This window comes from Cetorhinus maximus, chromosome 23, assembly GCF_964194155.1.
Source record: "Cetorhinus maximus chromosome 23, sCetMax3.hap1.1, whole genome shotgun sequence".
In the NCBI taxonomy this organism is placed as follows: Eukaryota; Metazoa; Chordata; class Chondrichthyes; order Lamniformes; family Cetorhinidae; genus Cetorhinus; species Cetorhinus maximus.
In genome coordinates, this window is record NC_135901.1 from 25,162,680 (window position 1) to 25,183,881 (window position 21,202).

A 21,202-nucleotide genomic window follows, 5' to 3' on the forward strand; every position below is an offset into this window, starting at 1 on the left:
GCTCCTTAGACAGCACCTTCCAAACCCATGACTACTATCACCTAGAAGGACAAGGGCAGCAGAAAGATGGGAACACCACCACCTGGAAGATCCCCTCCAAGTCACTCACCATCCTGACTTGGAAATATATCACTGTTCCTTCACTGTCACTGGGTTAATATCCTGGAACTCCCTTCCTAACAGCACTGTGGGTGTACCTACACCACATGAACTGCAGCGGTTCAAGAAGGCAGCTCACCACCACCTTCTCAAGGACAACTAGGGATGGGCAATAAATGCTGGCCCAGCCAGCGAAGCCTTCATCCAGTGAATGAATAAAAATAAAACAATTCAAGGGCTAACAAAGGAATAACTGGGCAGACAGGGAATGTCACCATTAAAACAAGGATTGTCCCTGGTTTCAATAAATGAACGGCAGAAGGGTTAGGACAGGTTAGGGAGAAGGTTCATCCTGTCATCATTCAGAACAACACAGGCCATAAAGGAAAACTGATCTAAAAGAGTAGTATGTGTGGAGGTGCTGTGCTGAATAAAGTGAAAGGGGTCAGATGTTTGCTACATCGGACAATCATGTGAAATCTAGATCTCAGGTGCGAATATGGATTGATGTTGGGTGGGAATTTCTGGTATTACTCCAGGAAGCCTTAAAATTAGACTGACAGTATTTCAGAACTGATCCTGTAATAGCAGCAATGCCATTTTTATCTGTACGTAAGACAATTGGAACTGTTGATGGGGCCATAGACATGTTGGAGGATGATGTGCACAAGGAATTTGTGAACTACCTGAGAATAATAGTGAGGGGGAAGGAAGGGATCTGGAAAGCAGCAGACACTTCATGTTATTACTAAGGAAATGGGACCCTGCTTTATAGATTTCAGGTTTTACGCAGCACTCACACACTCAAACTTGCAGACATACATGGGGACACTACCATTCTGAACAGGAGGACAACATTTTGAATCAAATCCACCAACCTGACTAATACTGGGAATAAGGGCCACAATGTTTCAGAAATTCAAATAAACATTCCCCCGTAGAGACTGTGAGAAGTTACCACCATCCTGTTCCACCCCTTTCTCTGAACCTTAAATTCATATTGAACACCTGGGACAGAAGCAACAACAGAGCGTAAACAATGCGCAGTCTATTGCTGCACTGGGGAATCAGCCCCTATGGGAGATCATGTAAAAAACAGTTAACATCCCATGTTAATTACAGCTAATACTATCCTCTTGGTATTACAGATGATGCTAATTCCCTTTATATTGATTATCTCGGTGAAGGTCAGGCCACATAACAGAATGGATGGAAAGATGGCTACAAACTCACTGTAAATCTGACCCTCTGATTTCTGTTTTGTCGCCATCTTTCTATCCATTCTGCTGCCTGGCCCTTCAATCCACACAGGCTGGTCTTGGTCACCTTGTAGATTGTGCACACTGTTATGGATAACAAACTGGTTACAAAACAGAAAACAGAGAGAAAAGTTAAAGATTTACTATTCAGACTGGCAACATGTGGGAAGTGGTCAGAACTCCACTTTTAAAATTCGGGAGCAGAATTACAATGAATCACAGATAAGGGTTCTCAATTAACAAAACTTTATAGCACTGCTCATTAAATCTTGAATTCAATAGTAGGCTGAACAATGACATGAGGGAGTAATTAAGTGATATATTAATTAATTTATTCATTAGCAAATTGGGAGGTACTGTTAATACTGAGGAAGACTGCAACTAAACACTGGGATCTAACACACAAACATCAATAAAGTAAGAAATTTCTGGAAACATGCTGCAGGCCCTTCTTTATGTAGAGACAAAATGATTGTTATATAATGGTCCAAATGGTCCAAGCAGTCAAAGGGATCCTGTGAACTCCTCCATGTGTATTTTACTACCCTGTGACTAGGAGCTTTGAAACTGGATGGTTACATAACAGTAATCAGGGATTTAGGTTTACAGGGAGTTTGTATTTTTCCATCCATTTTTCTACGTGGTCTTGGACTCCACACAGCCTGACCTTGGTCATCTTTAGATTGTATGTACTGCACAGAAGTGGCTGGGACACATTTCTTACACGCCTCCAGATTAATCCACATGGGGGCTTTGCTGTCAGTGAAGAGAGACGAGGAAGACTGAAGTGCCAATTGTCCCTGTCACTGTGACCCTAAAGGACTCTGTCCAGGCTGAAGTTCTGTTCCTGCCGTTTGATCCTACCCCAGGTTGTCCTTTCTGAACTCCATCCAGGTGATGTTAAACACTCGGGTGGGAACGACAGAGATCTACAACAATATATTTGACATTTAGCCAGAATATTAAAGAGCAGCCCGTTTTTATGATTTATTAAGATCAGCAGAAACAAACCCCAATTGTCAGCATGAAAGAATTCAGTCCTGAACATGGTTAACACCAACAGTTACCCCAGAGTCTAACCCCTGCAGACACCTTTGAACTTCTTCATGTCAGTCAGGACCATGACTGAGTGAATCTATTCCCACACACAAAGCAATTGAACGGCCTTCCGCCAGCGTGAGCTCGTTGGTGTGTCAGCCAGGGTCATAACTGAGTGAATCCCTTCCCACACACGGAGCAGGTGAACATCCTCTCCTCAGTGTGAATTCACTGGTGTGTCAATAGTTTGGATGGTTGATTAAATCCCTTGCCACAGATAAAGCAGGTGTATGGACTCTCTCCAGAGAGAATGCATTGGTATTTCAGAAGCTTTGATAGTCGATTACATCCTGTCCCACCCATGGGGCAGATAAATTGTCTCTTCCTAAAATAAATGAGCTGGTGTGTCAGCAGGGAGGATAACTGAGTAAATCCCTCCCCACACATGGAGCAAATGAATGGCCTCTCTCCACTGTGAGCTTGCTGGTGCCTCAGAAAATTCGATGAAGGACTGAGTGCCTTGCCACACACGGAGCAGACAACTGAACTCTGCTCAGTGTGAATGTGCTGGTGTCTCAGAAGTTTGGATGAATGAGTTAACCTCTTCCCACACACGGAGCAGGTGAACGGCCTCTCCCCAGTGTGACTGTGTTGATGAATTTCCAGTTCTGATGGGGAACCAAATCCCTTCCCACAGTCCCACATTTCCACGGTTTCTCCGTGGTGCCAGTATCCCTATGTCTCTCCAGGTTGGATGACACAGTTTCTCCCCACTGTGAGTGGTGTGATATTTTTTTCAGATTGTGCAATTGCTTAAAACATTTCTCCTTCTATATTAAAGGTTCAATGATATCCAGCTCTTGATGTATTGAGTGATTCTGTCTGATTATGATGCGATGTTTCGTTTAAGTTTCGAACATGTGAAATAGGAGCAGAAGTAGGCTATTCAGCCCGTCGATCCTTCATTCAATAAGATCATTACTGATTTGTTTGTGTTTTGAATTCCACATTACCATCTACCCTGATAACGTTTGATTCCCTTGCCCAACAAACATTACCTACCTCTGCCTTAAAAATATTCAATGACCCCGCCTCCACTGCCTTCAGAAGCAGAGAGTTCCAAAGTTGCACAACCCTCTGAGAGAAAAAAATCTCCCCTAAAAGAGAAACCTCTAATTTTACTACATCCACCTTGTCGATGCCATTTAGGATATTATATACTGCAATCAAGTCACCCCTCACTCTTCTAAACTCCAATGGAAACAAGTCCAGTCTGTCTAACCTTTCCTCATAAGACAAACCCACTTATTCCAACTAACAATCTAGTAAATCTTCTCTGAACCACCTCCAACACATTTACGTTCTTCCTTAAATAAGGAGACCAAAACTGCACAAAATATTCGAGATGTGGCCTCACCAATGCCCTGCATAACGGAAGCATAACATCTTTACTTTAATGCTCTATTCCTCTCGTAATGAAGGACAGTATTCCATTCGCCTTCTTAATTACTTGCTGTAACTGCATACTAACTTTTTGTGACTCATGCACAAGAACATCTAGATCCCTTGAACCTCACAATTCTGCAGCCATTCTCTGTTTAAGTAATACTCTGCTTTTTTATTCTTCCTGCCAAAATGAACAACTTCAAATTTTCCCAGATTAAACTCCATCTGCCAGTTTTTTGCCCACTCACTCAACCTATCTATATCCACCTGCAACCTCCTTATGCCCTCTTCACAGCATACTTTTCTATCTATCTTTGTGTCATCTGAACATTTAGCTACCATGCCTTCACTCCCCTCAGCTAAGCCATTGATATAAATTGTACAAAGATCAGCCCCAGCACAGACCCCTGCAGGACTCCACACATCACATTCTGCCAATCAGAAAAAGACCCATTTATGCATACTCTCTGTATTCTGCCAGCCAGCCAATCCTTTATCTACCCTGATATGTTAATCCCTACACCAAGAGCTTTTATTTCCCAAAATAACCTTTGATGTGGCACCTTATCAAACGCCTTCTGGAAATCCAAGCACAGTACATCTACAGGCTCCCCATTATCCACAGTGCATTTAACTCCTTCAAAGAACTCCAATAAATTGGTTAAACATGATTTCCCTTTCACAAAATCATGCTGACTGTTCGTGATTACCTTGAGTTTCTCTAAGTGGTCAGCTATAACTTCCTTAATGATCGATTCTAACACATCCCCCATGACAGATGTCAAGCTAACTGCTGACTGTTTTCTGCCTCCCTCCCTTCTTGAGTAGAGGGGTTATATTTGCTACTTTCCCGTCAGCAAGTCCTCCCATTCAAATACCCTATAAAAGGAGTTCACAAAAGTTAGCACAGGATAAAAATTCGGAACAGAATAACTCTAGTTTACTTCCTTTTTAATACTTTGTTCATGGGATGTGGACATCACTGGCAGGACCAGTATTTATTGTCCATCCCTAATTGCTCTTGGAAGATCGTGGTGAGCCACCTTTTTGAACTGCTGTAGTACGTATGGTGTAGATGCTGTTAGGAGGGGAGTTCCAAGATTCTGACACAGCAATGGTGCAGGGATGCCAATATATTTCCAAGTCTGACTTATGGCAGAAGAAAGGTTATTGATGAAGCAGCTGAAGATGGTTGGGTCGAGGTTACCAACCTGAGGAACTCCTGCTGCGATGTATTGGGACTGAGATGCTTGACCTCCAACAACCATCATCTGTCTTTGTGCTAGACATGATTCCAGGCAAATGTTTCCACTCTGATTCCCATTGAATTGAATTTTACAGGGGCTCCATAATGCAAAACTCAGTCAAATGCTGCTGTGACGTTAAGGACATTCACTCTCTCCTCACCCCCCAGAATTCAGCTCTTTTGTCCATGTCTGGAATAAGGCTTCAATAAGATCTGGAGCCGTGTGGCTCTGGTGGAGCCCAAACTGAGCATCATTGAGCATGTTTTTTGGTGAGTAAGAAACCAGAATTGGAGGAACATCGGGTTCATGAAATCAGCGAATGATACAATTCAGGAGGCCATTCAGCCCATCATGCCCATGCTAGTCCACTTTCCTGCCCTTTCCCCGTATACATGTATTCTTTTTACAATTCAACGATTTATGACTTTATTGAAAGTTACTACTATTGTCAATGTACATGTGAAAACTAACACGGTGCTTTTGGATGATGTCACCGAGTGGCAGCATGTAGATGAGAAATAGGAGGGACCAAGGATAGATTCTTGGGGGACACCAAATTCAAGGACTTTGGAGAGGAAAGGGAGGTTGGAGATGGGTGGTAATTTGGAAGGATGGTGATATAAAGGGTTCTTTTTTAGGATGGATGATAACAGTGGATTTAAAGTGAGAGGTACAGTACAAAGAGAGAGAGAGAACTGTTAACAATATCAGCTAAAATGTGGAAGTTGATGGTGAGCCGTTTAGTGAGAATTGAGTGAAGGGAACAGAAGGCAGATCTCATGAACAAGATGAGCTCTGGGGGAGATGGAAGACAGGAGAGAAACTGGGAAAGATGTGAGTTCAGAGCTCAGAGAAGGATGTTAGGAAATAGAGATAGTTTAAGTGAGTTACATTTGTATTTTTTGAGTGTCAGGAATGAAATTTAACTTTAATCTTTAAGTTTAATTTGTATTTCTGTATGTGTGTGTTAAGAAAGGTCAAATTTTACTTTAAAAAGTTTCCTGCTTTACTAATGAGTTTTATGACTCCTAAAGAGATGGTAAACAAACAAGGGTGGGAGAATTGGACTGTTGCCTAGCAACATGGGTCCAGAGACGCAGTTCCCTCCCACAGACACACAGAAAAGCCAGAAACAGCAATTTTTTTTGGAAGCTGTTGGAGTTCAGCTGGTTTGAAAGATAGCTGCCAAACAGAAGCCACCTAAAGGGGGACAGACAACTAGTCCCAAGCTAAAGAAGAACCCCGAAATTCCAGAGGAGTGGAAGAGGGGAAAGTCCAAAGAAGGACACCTTGTCAACGGAAGGATGGGATCCTGGCAAAGGTCCTGTTAAGTGAAGTTAAGAGCAAGGAGCAGAGAGAAAGGCTCCAAATTTCAGATTTAAGGAGACAAAAGGGTCAGAAAGGAGATTTAAAGTGAGAACATCTTGCAACAGGTGAAAAGGTCCAAAGAGGCAGCTGAAAGTCTGTAACTCTTTGCTATGGGCATGTGAGGCAGTGGTACTTTTAACAGCTGAGACAGTGAGACAGAGTGCATGGAAGACCATAAGACATAGGAGCAGAAATTAGGCCATTCGGCCCATCGAGTCTGCTCCGCCATTCAATCATGGCTGATAAGTTTCTCAACCCCATTCTCCCGCCCTCGCCCCGTAACCTTTGATCCCCTTACCAATCAAGAACCTATCTATCTCGGTCTTAAATACACTCAATGACCTGGCCACCACAGCCTTCTGTGGCAATGAATTCCATAGATTCACCAATCTCTGGCTAAAGAAGTTTCTCCTCATCTCTGTTCTAAAAGGTCTTCCCTTTGCTCTGAGGCTGTGCCCTCGGGTCCTAGTCTCTCCTACTAATGGAAACATCTTCCCCACGTCCACTCTATCCAGGCCTTTCAGTATTCTGTAAGTTTCAATCAAATCCCCCTTCATTCTTCTAAACTCCATCGAGTATAGACCCAGAGTCCTCAAACATTCCTCATATGTTAAGCCTTTCATTCCTGGGATCGTTCTCGTGAACCTCCTCTGTACCCTCTCCAGGGCCAGAACATCCTTCCTGAGGTATGGGGCCCAAAATTGCTCACAATATTCTAAATGTGGTCTGACCAGAGCCTTATAAAGCCTCAGCAGCACATCCCTGCTTTTATATTCTAGTCCTCTCGAAATTAATTGACAAAAATAAATGGAAGAGAACTTGAATGTATGTGGTGACCCAGGGGAGAGGAACATCAGAAGGAGAGTTCAAATCCCTGGAGGTGAGCCCTTGTGGAAGGCATCTGACAGAAAGCGTCAGTGTGGGAGAAGATTCCAAGGTGATCTCTTGGAAAGCGGAGATTGGAGCCCTTCGTGTGAAAGACAGAGTTCAGTGAGACTGGTTGGCTCAAGTTGTGACGAGTCTCTGGGGGGAGCTGAGGAGAGGTCCAAAGCATCTGGTTTAGGTGGCATCTGTCACTTGGTTTCAGAGCGTGGTGTGTCTGACCACAGGGTGCCTATTGGTTTACTTGGACTGTGTACTTACTGTGGACATTAGAGTATAAGATAGAAACAAAGAACTGCTGATGCTGGAAATCCAAAACAAAAACAAAAATACCTGGAAAAACTCAGCAGGTCTGGCAGCATCGGCGGAGAAGAGCACAGTTGACGTTTCGAGTCCTCATGACCCTTCATTACATTAGAGTATAAGATAGCTTTTGTAACCTGTGTTAGCCTTACAAATCTGTATATTTCTGTAAAGGTATAGTTGTGTGTGAAGGAGTATTGTAACATAGTTCATCTTTTCTTGTTGAATAAATGTTTTATTCTTTTGTTAAAAGTTCATCAGCTGACCCGTGTCTCAGTTCAGTAACTACTCTCCACGTATCTAAACAAACAAATAAAAGTTAGGATCTATCAATCTGGGTTCCACTCTGGGATCAGGTTTGTCCAAGGGTAAGCTCAGCGGGGATCATAACAAGGGTGAACTTTAGAGGCAGTTTAGTCCGGTGGGCCAGTGGGAGGGAAACAGCAGAGGCAGCTAATCAGATTGTTTCAATCTTAGTGACAAAGAAGCTTCATGAGCTCCTCACACTTGTTGTTGGAGATGAGGATGGAGGAGACAGGGGGAAGTGCACTTGAAAGGGAACTAACTTTTGTCAGAGATATTAAAAAGACTTGACACAGTATGTTTAACACAAAGCCAATTTATTTGACTTTTATCTCAATTATTAGTTCACATAACTGGTTTGAAGTTGATTAACATCAGCAGAAGCAGACCCCAATGTACATGGATCAGTCGTGGATGTGATTGACATAAAAATCCAATCACTGCAGTTACTTGTGAACTTGCTGGTGCTTCAGCAGGTTGGATGAAGTAGTGCATCCCTTGCCACATTCAGAGCAATTGAACAGTCTCTCCCCAGTGTGAACTCACTGGTGTGTCAGCAGGATGGATGACTGAGTGAATCCCTTCCCACAGTCAGAACAGGTGAATGGCCTCTCTCCAGTGTGAACTCGATGGTGTACACTGAGTTGGGTTGACTGCCTGAAACTCTTTCCGAAGCAAGTGCAAATAAATGGCTTCTCCTCAGTGTGAATTTTCAGGTGTTGCATCAGCTCAGTGGACCCAATGAATCCCTTCTTACACAGGGTGCAGGGAAATGGCCTCTCCCCATTGCGAACTCACTGGGGTGCAGTGAGTTGTTCTGATCCCCTGAACCCAGTCCCGCTGTTAGAGCACCTGAATGGTGTCTCATCAGTGTGAACACGTTGATGGCGCATTAATTCCCCAGAGCCCTTATAGCACTTCCCACAGTCTGGACATTTAAAAGGTCTCTCATCAGTGTGAGCACGTTGATGGGACATCAGTTCCCGTGAACTTTTATAGCACTTCCTGCAGTCTGGACATTTAAATGGTCTCTCATTAGTGTGGACACTCTGGTGCTTCAGCAGGGTGGATAACTGTGTGAATCCCTTCCCACACTCAGAGCAGGTGAACGGCCTCTTCCCAGTGTGAACTCGCTGGTGTGTCAACAGCGCAGATGACTGAGTGAATCCCTTCCCACACTCATAGCAGGTGAACGGCCTCTCCCCAGTGTGAGTACGCTGATGCACAATGAGTTCGTCTGATCGCCTGAACCCAGTTCCACAGTGAGAGCACCTAAATGGTCTCTCATCAGTGTGAACACGTTGATGGCGCATCAGGTCCAGGGAACTTTTATAGCACTTCCTGCACTCTGGGCATTTAAAAGGTCTCGCCCCAGAATGAACTTGCTGGTGTTTCAGCAGGTCGGATGACTGAGCGAATCCTTTTCCACACTGGGAGCAGGTGAATGGCCTCTCCCCAGTGTGAACTCGCTGGTGTGTCAGCAAGTGGGATAACTGAGTGAATCCCTTCTCACATTCGGGGCAGGTGAATGGCCTCTCCCCAGTGTGAACTCGCTGGTGTTGCAGCAGGTTGGATGACCTAGTGAATCCCTTCCCACACTCAGAGCAGGTGAACGGTCTCTCCCCAGTGTGACTGCGCCGATGAGTTTCCAGCTCAGACGGGGATCTGAAACCCCCGTTACAGTCTCCACATTTCCACGGCTTCTCTTCACTATGAACCGTGCTTTTTCCTTCCATGTTCAAAATCCGATGATTTTCAGATTATGATAAATTGGGTGACTCTGTCAGATCTGGATGTGACATCTGGTTGGAATTTCGCGACCGCAAATCTTCCCCATCTGATACCCTGTGTAATTGATTGAAAACAGAAAAAAAGGAGTGAGAAAGAACTCACATTGCCGAGCTAAACCATTCTCCTCTGAAGATGATGGCCGTGCATGCGCCCTGAGGCTGTTGCCCCCTCAAGGGCAACTAGGGATGGGCAATAAATGATGACCCAGCCAGCGAAGCCCACATTCTGTGAATGAACAAAGATGGCGACCGCGCGGTCCATTGCCCCCAACAAAGATGGCAGCAGCGCTGAAACATTGCCTTCCGAAAATGGCGGTCGCACATGCGCCCTCCTGCCCATTGTCCCTAATAAAGATAGCGGCCGTGCTGGCCATGACCTCCGAGGATAGAGGCTGCAAAATCGATCCTAACGCGAGACCGCGAGCTTCTTATTTGCGGCTTAAGTCTAACAGCCAGTGTTTATGAAACCTCCTCTTCCTACACCGGGTGCTTATGAAACGTCCCTTCTCCATCGCCCGCTCCATTCGACCTCACTCACCCGCTGCCTCCAATCAGTTCCTGCTCTCCCTGCGGCTCCAACACCAACCCGTCCGACAACACCCATCTGCGCATGCTCCAATCAGAGCGCCATTGCGCCTGCGCAATAAGCTAATGTTATGCAGATAGGACATATTCTGCCGCTCCGTGAATCCTGGGTAACCGCAACGCCATTGACAACCGATATTGTTAAATAAAAAATCATATTTTGTGGTCCGATTACGATTTGAATACTAGATATTAAATGATTAGGTCAGATGATATAGCATCCAAGTTCGTGGGACCTGCTCCATCGTTCTGTATTTGATTAAAACCAATAAAAACAAATGTCAAATGTGAACTCACTGGAACCTCAGCAGCTGGTGTGAACAGGCGTTTCCTTTCCACTAAGAATGTGCTGATTGTATATCAATTGCTTTGAACTTCTAAAACTGAAATGTTAACTGTTGGAAAAACTGAATAGTACACATATGAAGTATCTGAATGGCCTCCCTCCGATATGACTGCTGTTGTGCCAGTAAATGGGGTGATCAAGTGAATCCCTTTCCACATGCAGCTGATGAACAGTGTTTCTGTGATGTGATTGTACCCGTGAGTTTCGAGCTCAGATCGACTTTGCAAACTCAATGCAACAATTTCCACATTCTCGAGGTTCCCTGGCCAAGGAAAAGCAAAATACTGTGGATGCTGTTAATATGAAATAAAAATGGAAAATGCTGCAAATACTTTGAAATTGAGCAACTTCCAGATCGGAACTAGAATTGATGTGGTGTGTTGCAGCTGTAGCATGTGAGAACTGGTGGACATCAATATGATTCACAGCAACCACACCTGCAGTAAGCATAACTCGAGGAATTTCAGCTCAGAGTTGTTGAGCTGGGGCCTGAAGTTTGGACAATGTGATACATCAGGGAGGGAGAAAGTTCCCTGGGCAATTTGATCCAGAAAGCAGTCACTCGCCTTAAATTATATAAAATCAGATTCAGTCTGTGGTCAGGAACAGGAGGGTGTGACTACTCGTAAGACAGATATGGGTATGACAGGTCGTGAGACAGGTCTGTGCACTTGTCTAACAGGTTCAAAATTCTTGAAGCCTTCCTGGACAGCAGCATGAAATGTGAGCAAAGTGACCCAGTAATCCGGGTACTGAGTTCCAGGGAACCAATCAAGTGGGGGGAGTAAAACGGAATGTTGTAGCAGTAGGGGACAGTAGCCAAGAGTGTGAGTCCTGAATGGTGTGCAGCCTGCCAGGTATTAAGGTCATTCCCTCAGAGCTACGGAGGAATGTGGAGATGGAGGAAGCAGGCCCAGTTTTTCTGATTCAAGCAGATACAGCAACATGGGTAGAATCAAGTAAAAGGATCTGGTAAAGGAGCATGAGCAGCTCGGGTCTAAATTAAAAAGTGAACACAAAAGTCATAACCTCTAGATTACCATCTGAGCCACCAGTAAATTGGCATAGAGTAAATGAGATCAAAATGTTGAATTTGTGGTTCAACAATTGGTGTGGGAGAAATGGGTTGTGATTCATGGGGCAATAGCATTAGTAGTGGGGAAAAAAGGAGCTGTACCATTGGCAATGGCATTCACTAGAACCGCACTTGGATTAGTGCCCAGGTGAATCACAAAACTAGGGCTGTAGAGAGGGCTTTAAGTGAAATATTGGAGGAGGGGAAAGGGATGAGGTGAGGGGAAATTTAGAAAGTTGACAAGAAAGGATAAGGCGCGAGTGGGTAATGATAACCAGAGTGTGATAGGGAGGGACATAACGTACAAATATAAGAGTGCAACAGCAAACAGGGTCACAGTAGGGGAAAAAATGACAGAAAGACAGATTTAAGACTGTTAATCTGAATGTATCAGCATTTGCAACAAGATGGATGAATTGGTAGAAAAAATAGAAATAAATTGTTATGATAGCATAGCCATTACAAAGGTGTTCCCAGAATTACTAAGGCTAGGAACTGAATACTCAGGTGTATTTGCCATTTTAAAAGGATGAGATGAAATGAAGAGGGCACAGGTTAGGTCTGTTAATAAAGGATGAGATTGGTACAGTAGTGAGAAATGATCTTGGCTCAGAAGATGAAGATGTGGAATCAGCTTGTTTGGAGATAATGCAATTAAGGGTAAGGAAGTCACTGTTGGGAGCATTTTATATGTCAGCTAACAGTATTGAAATGGTAGGATTAATAATAATTGAAGAAATAATGCGGATTTGTGAGAAAGATAATTTAATAATCGCAAATAATTGTAATCAGCATATAGATTGGACAAATTGAATTGGCAGAGGTAGCACTGAGGATGAGTTCATCGAGCATATTCAGGACAGATTCATCGAACAATACATTGTGGAACTAACTGGGGAGAAGACTAACTTATGTCTGTTAATGTGTAATTAGGCAGGATTAAGTAACACTGTAAGACATTTGCATTGCATGTGAAAATCAAACAGGTCATTCGGAATCCCGTAATAATCATGTGCTGGATCAGCTATTGTGCTTTCAGGAATTCAGTGTCCTCAGTTGATGCTGGTTTGTGGTGGGATAGTTGGGGTACAGGAGTTCGAACTCAGCAAATACCTCTTCCCATTTGATTTGGGATGAAAGTAATCCAGAATTGAAACCATGCAGAGGAACAAACTCCTCACTTTCTGACAGTACATGGTCAGAGAGATGTGTTACATGTTTAGTGGAATTGTTAATTGTGTTGCCAAACTGCATATTTCCAATATGTGGATAATAAGTTCGCTATATTGAAATCTGCAGCTGCATGTAATAATTTCCTTACATGTCTTAATGGGCTACATCCTGCACCCAAATTCACCTTTGAAATGAAGCAGCCAAATGAATACCCTTTCCTTGACCTACTAGTTGAGAAACCTGCCAAGGGATTCTCAACCACGGTCTAACACAAGCCTACCTTCACTGGTCAACTTACGCATTGGGATTGTTACAGTTCCATGCACTATAAGATTGGTCTTGTAAATAGGGGCTAAGCCATTTGCAAGCTTAATGCTGAAATAGAGAGCATCAAAGGCATCCTACGATATAATGGCTTCCCTGATCAGAGCATTTCATGCTGTATATCGCACAAAATCATGAACGGGCCTAAGACCATCACTTTCAGCCCTGAAAAGTGCCCAGTCTACCTTAGATTACCCTGGAAGGGCATAGTATTTCACAAATTTGAGCAAGAGGTTAAGCTAGCTGCTTCACAATGTTACTATGCAGTAGCAACACGAGTGGTATTCACCACTAACAGGATGCTGCTGTCAAACCAAAAATTCTGCCTATAACACAAATAAGTAATGTGATAAATGAATTTCAGTGCCAGTGTGATGCTAGGTATGTAGGCTGTACGCCCCAAAACACTGGTGGATCATATCAAACAGTATGTCCCAGCTGTGGTCTACAGACCGTACCTAACCAGTCCATGCTTACACAACTCAAAATAGTGTCCAACATTCGATGTAGTTCCACGATTGGGCAACATTTATTGAATAATCCTCAGCGTGCTAAGAATTACGCTGACAACCAATTTAAGATCGTCAGTCGGGCTCACATTCTGGCACATTTGCATGTACTGGAAGCTACATATATTAATACACATGACCCTGTTCTAAGCTGATGGAAAGAACATGTACACAAATTGCACCTGTTTCAGCAAAACAAAATAAGTGACAGCCATTCGCTGACTCATTCCTCAGGGCAAAGCCTTGACCAATCAGGGTCAACCTGCCTGGTTTAAATTTCAAGTAATGCCCGGCAGTTAACTGTCAGTCAGCATCACTGGTGCATTCTCCATGGCAATACTTCTACCAATCAGCGTCCACTTGCCAACCAATCAGCACTCTCTTATACAGTATAAATTATTGTTTTCCCTTTATATTGGTATTCATGAAAAGTGTCGTGATGAGTGCAAGGTGAAAAGCTTCAACATGTCTTTTTTGAGCAACACTCAAGTTTTGTACGACCAAGCGGCAATTGCATGAGTTATGGTGACATAGCAATACCTACATTCACATTGGGTGAAGGGTTGGGTGAAGGCACTGGGTCACCAGGGCAGAAAATGTGTATTCCTTATGTTAGGAAGAATCTCAAATCACTAAACTGACCCAAGTTAAGTAAGAGATATCAGGGAACAGTGAAATGCTGCACCAACAGGTACTTGCATCATGCAGCCACAAACATGTTAAAAGTCTATAACCCAGTTCAGCTTGGAGTATGGGTGATAGAAAAGGAGGCAGAGGAAAGGAATCGAACTGAATTGCCCTAAAATGAAGAAAGGACCAATCAATGGGTTAGTGGTTACCAGAGCGTACAAACAACTGCACAATGACATAGCGGATGAGATTGTGCCTGTCCTCGTACAGTTCAGAGGCATTCCCCTCCCAGAAGTCCCGTGTTCCAAGCAATATCAGGAATTCTTTAATCAGTTAGTAGTAAAGATGATATAAGGCTTCATGAACAAGAACTGTGCTCAGAATGCCTGGGGAGAATTGTCAGACCGGGGAGAACTAAACTCAACATGAGAGAAAAACTTTGATAATGTTGAAGGAAATCAGAAAATACGGAAAGGAAGTATGTTGAGGAATTGGTGCCACCACAGGCACTACAATTTGGAACAGGGTCGATATAGAAAGTATGATGGAGCATAATGAGGCAATGAGAACAGAGCTACAGGCAATGTTGTTAGATGACAGGGAAAGAGATAGTGGAAGGAATAGGCCGAAGTCTCTTAACCACTAAAGATGAACCGCAGGCACTGCAATTTGGAACAGGGTCGATGTAGAAAGTATGATGGAGCATAATGAGGCAATGAGAACAGAGCTACAGGCAATGTTGTTAGATGACAGGGAAAGAGGAAAGAGATAGTGGAAGAAATAGGCCGAAGTCTCTTAACCACTAAAGATGAAGTAATCCCTTAGCAATGAATTCAAGAGACTATGAACAGTATAATCTAGGACAAACATGAGGCAGTAAAAGAGACAGCTAAGGCTAATACATGTTCCATCTATGGGATCTACATGTGAGATCAGATAGGGACAATACTGGAGGACATAGAGAGTAACCACATTTCAACTTATATTAATGATGCCATGCTAGGTAGAGTGGAAAAGGCCTGACGGCTTGGGCTATCTGACCTGATAAAGGAAGATGGAAAATACCAGCGTGGAACTGTCGTGCCTGTGGTACTATGGTTACTTATCTTAGAGGAAGGCACTGAATGGGAAGTCTATAAAGTAGACTCCATTGGTACCTATGATGACAGAATCCACATATCTCACGTAACACACCCAAATACCCTGATTAATCGAGGGTACACACGTTGAATGTTGTACAGAACGGGTGGAGTTTTTATGTGTCATTGTGATGTTAAGAACCTGGGGAAACCAGCTTATGAGCTCACTTTAGATCGTCGGTCACCGACTTGCAAAATGGGTTTGAAGAATTGGAAGGATGAGGTCAAAAATGCGACATGTACATAGGCCAAGGGGTCTATTGTTTCACTGCGAATGGTATGTGGATGAAACATGGGACACGATGGTGCCCCACGGCAAGAACCACTTTTTGTTTCAAACCCACTCAAGTGACCCTGATTGGAAGTGAGGTTCTATCCCCTATACCTACTCACAATGTCACTGAACTGAGAATCGGGTTTGGAATGCAGAAGCGAGCATTGAAGGCCATAATTCAGCTCGGCCACCCCATACCTCCACTGTCCCCGAATCTGAAAGATATTGTCAAGAGAACTGAAGCTTCCCAAACACGTGGTTAAGATGCATAATGAGAGGTGAGAGAAAGGAATTAAGGTACTTGGAAATGGCAAAGCCCACTGGTGGCAAACTGTTGTCAATGCAAATGAACTGGTTAAGAATTATTTCCACCATTGTTGCGTTCGTACAACTGATAAGCACAATTGTCATTATTTTCATCGTTCATTACTTGAGGGTCCTCACCAGGAGATTGCAAGTTCATACTTCTGATCTGAGCTGGAGGTCAATTCTGATGCCCAATAGAAACCAATGAGATAAATTGAATAGCGAAGGATCAATATATTGGACGATATATTTTATCCTCAATCCGGGGACTGTTGGTACTTTCAAAATCAATATTTTTAGTGTGGCTTGACTGTTTTGTAATCTGAGTCAATACGTTATTTAATATAGTAAACTAACATGGTCAAGCAGCCATTTTGAATTAATGCAGGAGACATTTTAAAACTAACCAGTTACTGCATGATTGGAAACCAGCCAAGAATGATTGAACAAATAGTGAGCCTCAATTGTAAGGCAGTTGAAGGATAAGTCATTAATCAATAGATGTATTGGTAAAGGCTGGACGAATAACATTTAACAGAAAGCCTGTAATGTTTACACATAATTTTAATTTTAAGTATACTAATTGTACATTATGAGACTGTAAAATGATGTTTCTCAAGGCAGTCCAGAAAGATAAGGTGTGCTAAGTCTGCGGAGTCACATAAAGATGGGTAATGAATAAAGCGTTATTCAACATGGTTTTGTGAAAGGGAACCATATTGTATTACTAAATGGGAAGATGTTCACATATGTGAGAAATCAATAATAAATAACTGACAGTTAAGTTAACCAATTTTTTGTTGCCCATCGCTAATTGCCCTAGAGAAGGTGGTGGTGAGCTGCCTTCTTGAACAGCTGCAGTCCATGTGGTGTAGGTACACCCACACTGGAAGGACCTGTCTAAAGAGCCTTGGTGAGTTCCTGCAATGCATCTTATAGATGGTGCACACTGCTGCTACTGTGCGTCGGTGGTCATGGGAGTGAATGTTTGTGGGTGGGATGCCAATCAAGTGGGGAGCTTTGTCCTAGATAGTGACAAGCTTCTTGAGCATTGTTAGAGCTGCATTCATCCAGGCAAGTGGCGGGTATTCCATCACACTCCTGACTTGCAGATGGTGGACAGGTTTTGGGGAGTCAGGAGGTGAATTATACACTGCAGGATCCCTAGCTTCTGACCTGCTCTTGTAGCCACAGTATTTATATGGCTAGTCCAGTTTATTGTTTAACAGTTAGACTAATTCGAGATACGAAAATATGAGTTAAGGGGTTAAAATGAAGACTTGGAGAAGCCATTTTGCTGGCATGTTCTCCACATACTGACTGTCCAAGACAGGATTCTGAAAGATCGACTGTTCACGACCAATCATCACTTCACACCTTCAGCTTGTTCACCTGAGGAAGACGTGAGAAGTCTGTTTAGTTGTTGAGCTGTTTCCTTTTACTGTTAATTGAAACCTTGTTTTCTGTCTTTTTAATTTGTTACCTTTTCATTGTTAACAAATCTTCTGAATTTACCATCGGAAGTGTTCAGTCTTGCCCAATGGCTGAGTCTAGCTTGAACCAAATGATTTGCTGGATAATTCACAATCAGGGAACATTGGGTCAAATGAGTTGTACACCATAAATTATCTGTAACACCCCTTACATCATGAGCTCCTATTTTGTTCATTAACCTTTGATGTGGCACTCTGTCAAATGCCTTCTGGAAATCTAAGCACAGCACATCCACAGGTTCCCCTTGCCTTGTTGCTTGTTACTTCCTCAAAGAACTCCAATAAATCAATCAAACATGACTTCCCTTTCACAAAACCATGTTGACTCTGCCTGATTACATTGAGATTTCCTACTTGCCCTGCTAAACCTCATGAATAATAGATTCTAGAATTTTTCCAATGACAGATGTTAAGCTAACTGGCCTGCAGTTTCCTGCTTTCTGTCTCCCTCCTTGAATCGATGAGTCACATTCACTATTTTCCAATCTGATGGGATTTTTCCAGAATCTAGGGAATTTTGGAAAATTAAAACAAATGCATCTGCTATTTCAGCAGCCACTTCTTTTAAGACCTTGGGACTTGTCAGTTTTCAGTTCTAATAATTTTCTCAGTACCATTTCCAGTACCTGATGCCTGTTTTAAGTTACGTATAATTGTTTTAAGTTCCTCCTTTCCTTTCACCTCCTGATTCAAACTTATTTCTGGGGTGTCATTTGTATCCTTTACAGTGAATACACACACAAAACATCTGTTCAGTTCATCTGCCATTTCCTTATTTTCCATTATTAATTCCCCAGACTCACTCTCCAGAGGACCAACACTCACTTCACATATCCTTTTCCTTTTTAAATACTTGTAGATATTGTGTTTTTATATTTTGAGCTAGCTTTCTCTTATACTCTAATCCCCACACTCTTTTTAATAATCCCTACTCATTCCTTGCTGTTCCTTATATTCTTTACATGGTATTACAAAAACTGTAGCTTTACAATTGTTGTTGATGGTTCCCGTGTGTTCGCCTCTCAGCTGCAGGCAGCACCTGGTTCAGTTTTACCCAGCACATCTATGTCTGTGATGTCACATTCATCTCACATTTATAAAGCTCCTTTTGCGCAGTGAGAAACCTCCCAAGGGGTTTCACAGGAGCGATGACCCTGAGCCACATAAAGAGATATGAGAATGTTAAACCAAGGGCCCCGTCTGACCTCTCAGGTGGATGTGAAAGATCCCATGGCCATTATTTTGAAAGAGCGCAGGGGAGCTTTCCCCCGTGAGGCCAATATTTCACCCTCAACCACTCTGACTAAAACAGATCATCTCTGGTCATGATCACATTGCTGTTTGTGGAGGCTTACTGTGCACAGAGACGTCCTGAGGCTGTGAAAGGAGTTATATAAATGCAAATTCTGTTAACTCCAGTTACTGTAGTTGGCAGAAGTATCATCAACACTGCCTCAATATTATAATTAACAAGGTTCACTCCTGAATCTGATTAACAGCAGCAGAATCAGAGCAGTGCAGTCTCGCGTGAATTTGCTGATGTTTCACCAGATAGGATAATCAATTAAATCTCTTTCCAAACATGGAGCAAATGAATGGTCTCTCCCCAGTGTGAATTTGCTGGTGTGTCAGCAGGCTGGATGTTTGATTAAATCCCTTTCCACACATGGAGCAGGTGAATGGCTTCTCCCCAGTGTGAACCTGCTAGTGTCTCAGCAGGTTTGATGATCGTTTAAATCCCTTCCCACACCTAGAGTAGGCGAATGGCCTCTCCCCAGTGTGAACCCGCAGGTGTGTCAGCAGTGTGGATGGTCGTGTGAATCCCTTTCCACATTAAAAGCAGGTCAACGGCCACTCCCCATGTGTGTGCGCTGATGTACAGTAAGATCAGATGCTTGCTTGGACCCAGTCCCGCAGTGAGAGCACCTGAACGGTCTCTCATCAGTGTGAAAATGTTGATGGATCATCAGATCCCCAGAACTTTTGAAGCAGTTCCCACAGTCTGGACATTTAAAAGGTCACTTGTCAGTGTGAACTCGTTGGTGTGTCAGAAGATGGGGTGATGTCCTGAACCTCTTCCCACACTGTGAGCAGCTGAACTGTGCGTATCCGGTGTGAATGTGCTGGTGCTCCCTCAGTCCGTGTGGGTTTTTAAAGCTCTTTTCACAGTTGGGGCATTTAAAATCTCTCTGGTTAGTGTGAACTTGCTGGTGTTTCAGCAGTTGGGATGAGAGAGTGAATTCTTTTCCACACACGGAGCAGGTGATGGCCTCTCCTCTGTGTGAAGTCGCTGGCATCTCTGAAGGCAGATTAATTGAGTGAATCCTTTCCCATACATGGAGCAGATGAACGGCCTCTTCCCAGTGTGATTGCGTCGATGAGTTTCCAGATTAGACGGGGATCTGAACCCCTTCCCACAGTCCCCACATTTCCAGGGTTTCTCCCTGGTGTGAACGGTGCTTTTTGCTTCCATGTTCAAAGGCTGATGATATTCAGGTCCTGATGAATCGAGCGACTCTGGCAGATTGTGATGTGATTTTGGTTTGACTTTCCCAACTGCAAATCCTTCTAATACCATGTAAAACGAATTTAAAACAGAAACAAGGGACTGTGAAAGAGAACCAACAAAAACACAAAGGCAGGCTGTGACATTGAGCTGAATGAATCTGGTAATTTGTGGGAGCGGCAGGAGGAAAAAGTGACCATGAAAACTGCTGAATTGTCATAAAAATGCAACTGGTTCACTAATTTCCTTCAGGGAAGGGAACCTGCCTCCCAGTTTGGGCCTACACAAGACTCTGGCCTCTATGGGAGAAGAGAGAGTGAGGGGTGGAGGAGGGGGAAAGGAGATGGACTTCATACATCTGCAATTCAACCAGAATTTTTAATAGAATCTCCCAAACCCATGACCCCCACCACCTAGAAAGACAAGAGCAGCTGGTGCATGGGGAAAGCCATCAGTTCCAAGACACACAGCAGCGAGTTCACACTGGGGAGAGGCAGGACACCTGCTCCACGTGTGAGAAGGGATTTAATCCATCATCCAACCGGCTGACACACCAGCGAGTTCAGCAGAGACCCCAGGGGTTGGATTCTGCTGTTAATCACATCCAGGACTGAGCCATGTTCATTCTGATTGTTTGGGTTTGTTTCTGCTGATGATAATCTCTGTAACTGGACCGGAGGTTTAATATTCTGGAAATCAGCTTGTTTTACTTTGTAACCTTTACTCTTCAAATAAAGCATCTTTCTTCGGCCTATAACAAACAGTGATTTGCTTGTAATGTTTTCAGTTTAGTTACTGTATTCAGTGCTCACCATGTGGTCTGCTCTACATTGGGAAGATCAAACACAGATTGGGTGATCACTTTGTGGAACAATCTCCGTTCAGTCTGTGAGCTTGACCCTGAGCTTCCAGTCACTTGTCATTTTAATTCTCCACCCCACTCCCAATCTGACCTCTCTGTCTTCAGCCTCCTGAACTGTTCCAATGAAGCTCAATGGGAGCTCGAGGAACAGCAGCTCATCTTTCGATTCAACACTTTACAGCCTTTAGAACTCAACATCGAGTTCAGCAGTTTCTGCACCAACAGAGAATCGTCAGGATCTGGAA

At 43.4% G+C, this 21,202-nt stretch overlaps 1 protein-coding gene and 1 pseudogene across 4 annotated transcripts in view; both read right to left on the reverse strand.

Moving 5' to 3' along the window:
• Positions 1 to 8,248: 8,248 nt before the first annotated feature.
• LOC144697070 (uncharacterized) lies at positions 8,249 to 10,343 on the reverse strand. Of its 3 annotated transcripts, none has more exons than XM_078568874.1 (2): positions 10,274 to 10,343; positions 8,249 to 9,790 (listed from the first exon to the last, which is right to left on the reverse strand). In XM_078568874.1, the coding sequence occupies exon 2, from the start codon at positions 9,679 to 9,681 to the stop codon at positions 8,740 to 8,742; it is 942 nt and encodes a 313-aa protein (XP_078425000.1). In that variant the 5' UTR covers positions 9,682 to 9,790; positions 10,274 to 10,343; the 3' UTR covers positions 8,249 to 8,739. The 3 variants fall into 3 exon arrangements, with proteins under 3 accessions (XP_078425000.1, XP_078424997.1, XP_078424999.1); XM_078568871.1 differs by having other exon boundaries at positions 10,217 to 10,319; XM_078568873.1 differs by having other exon boundaries at positions 10,204 to 10,308.
• Positions 10,344 to 19,149: 8,806 nt separating this feature from the next.
• LOC144697906 (uncharacterized) overlaps positions 19,150 to 21,202 on the reverse strand; it is a 29,487-nt pseudogene continuing 27,434 nt past the window's right edge. Inside the window, exon 5 of the transcript XR_013580434.1 lies at positions 19,150 to 19,384. The product of XR_013580434.1 is annotated as an uncharacterized LOC144697906 (transcript). The remainder of the gene's footprint in view (positions 19,385 to 21,202) is intronic.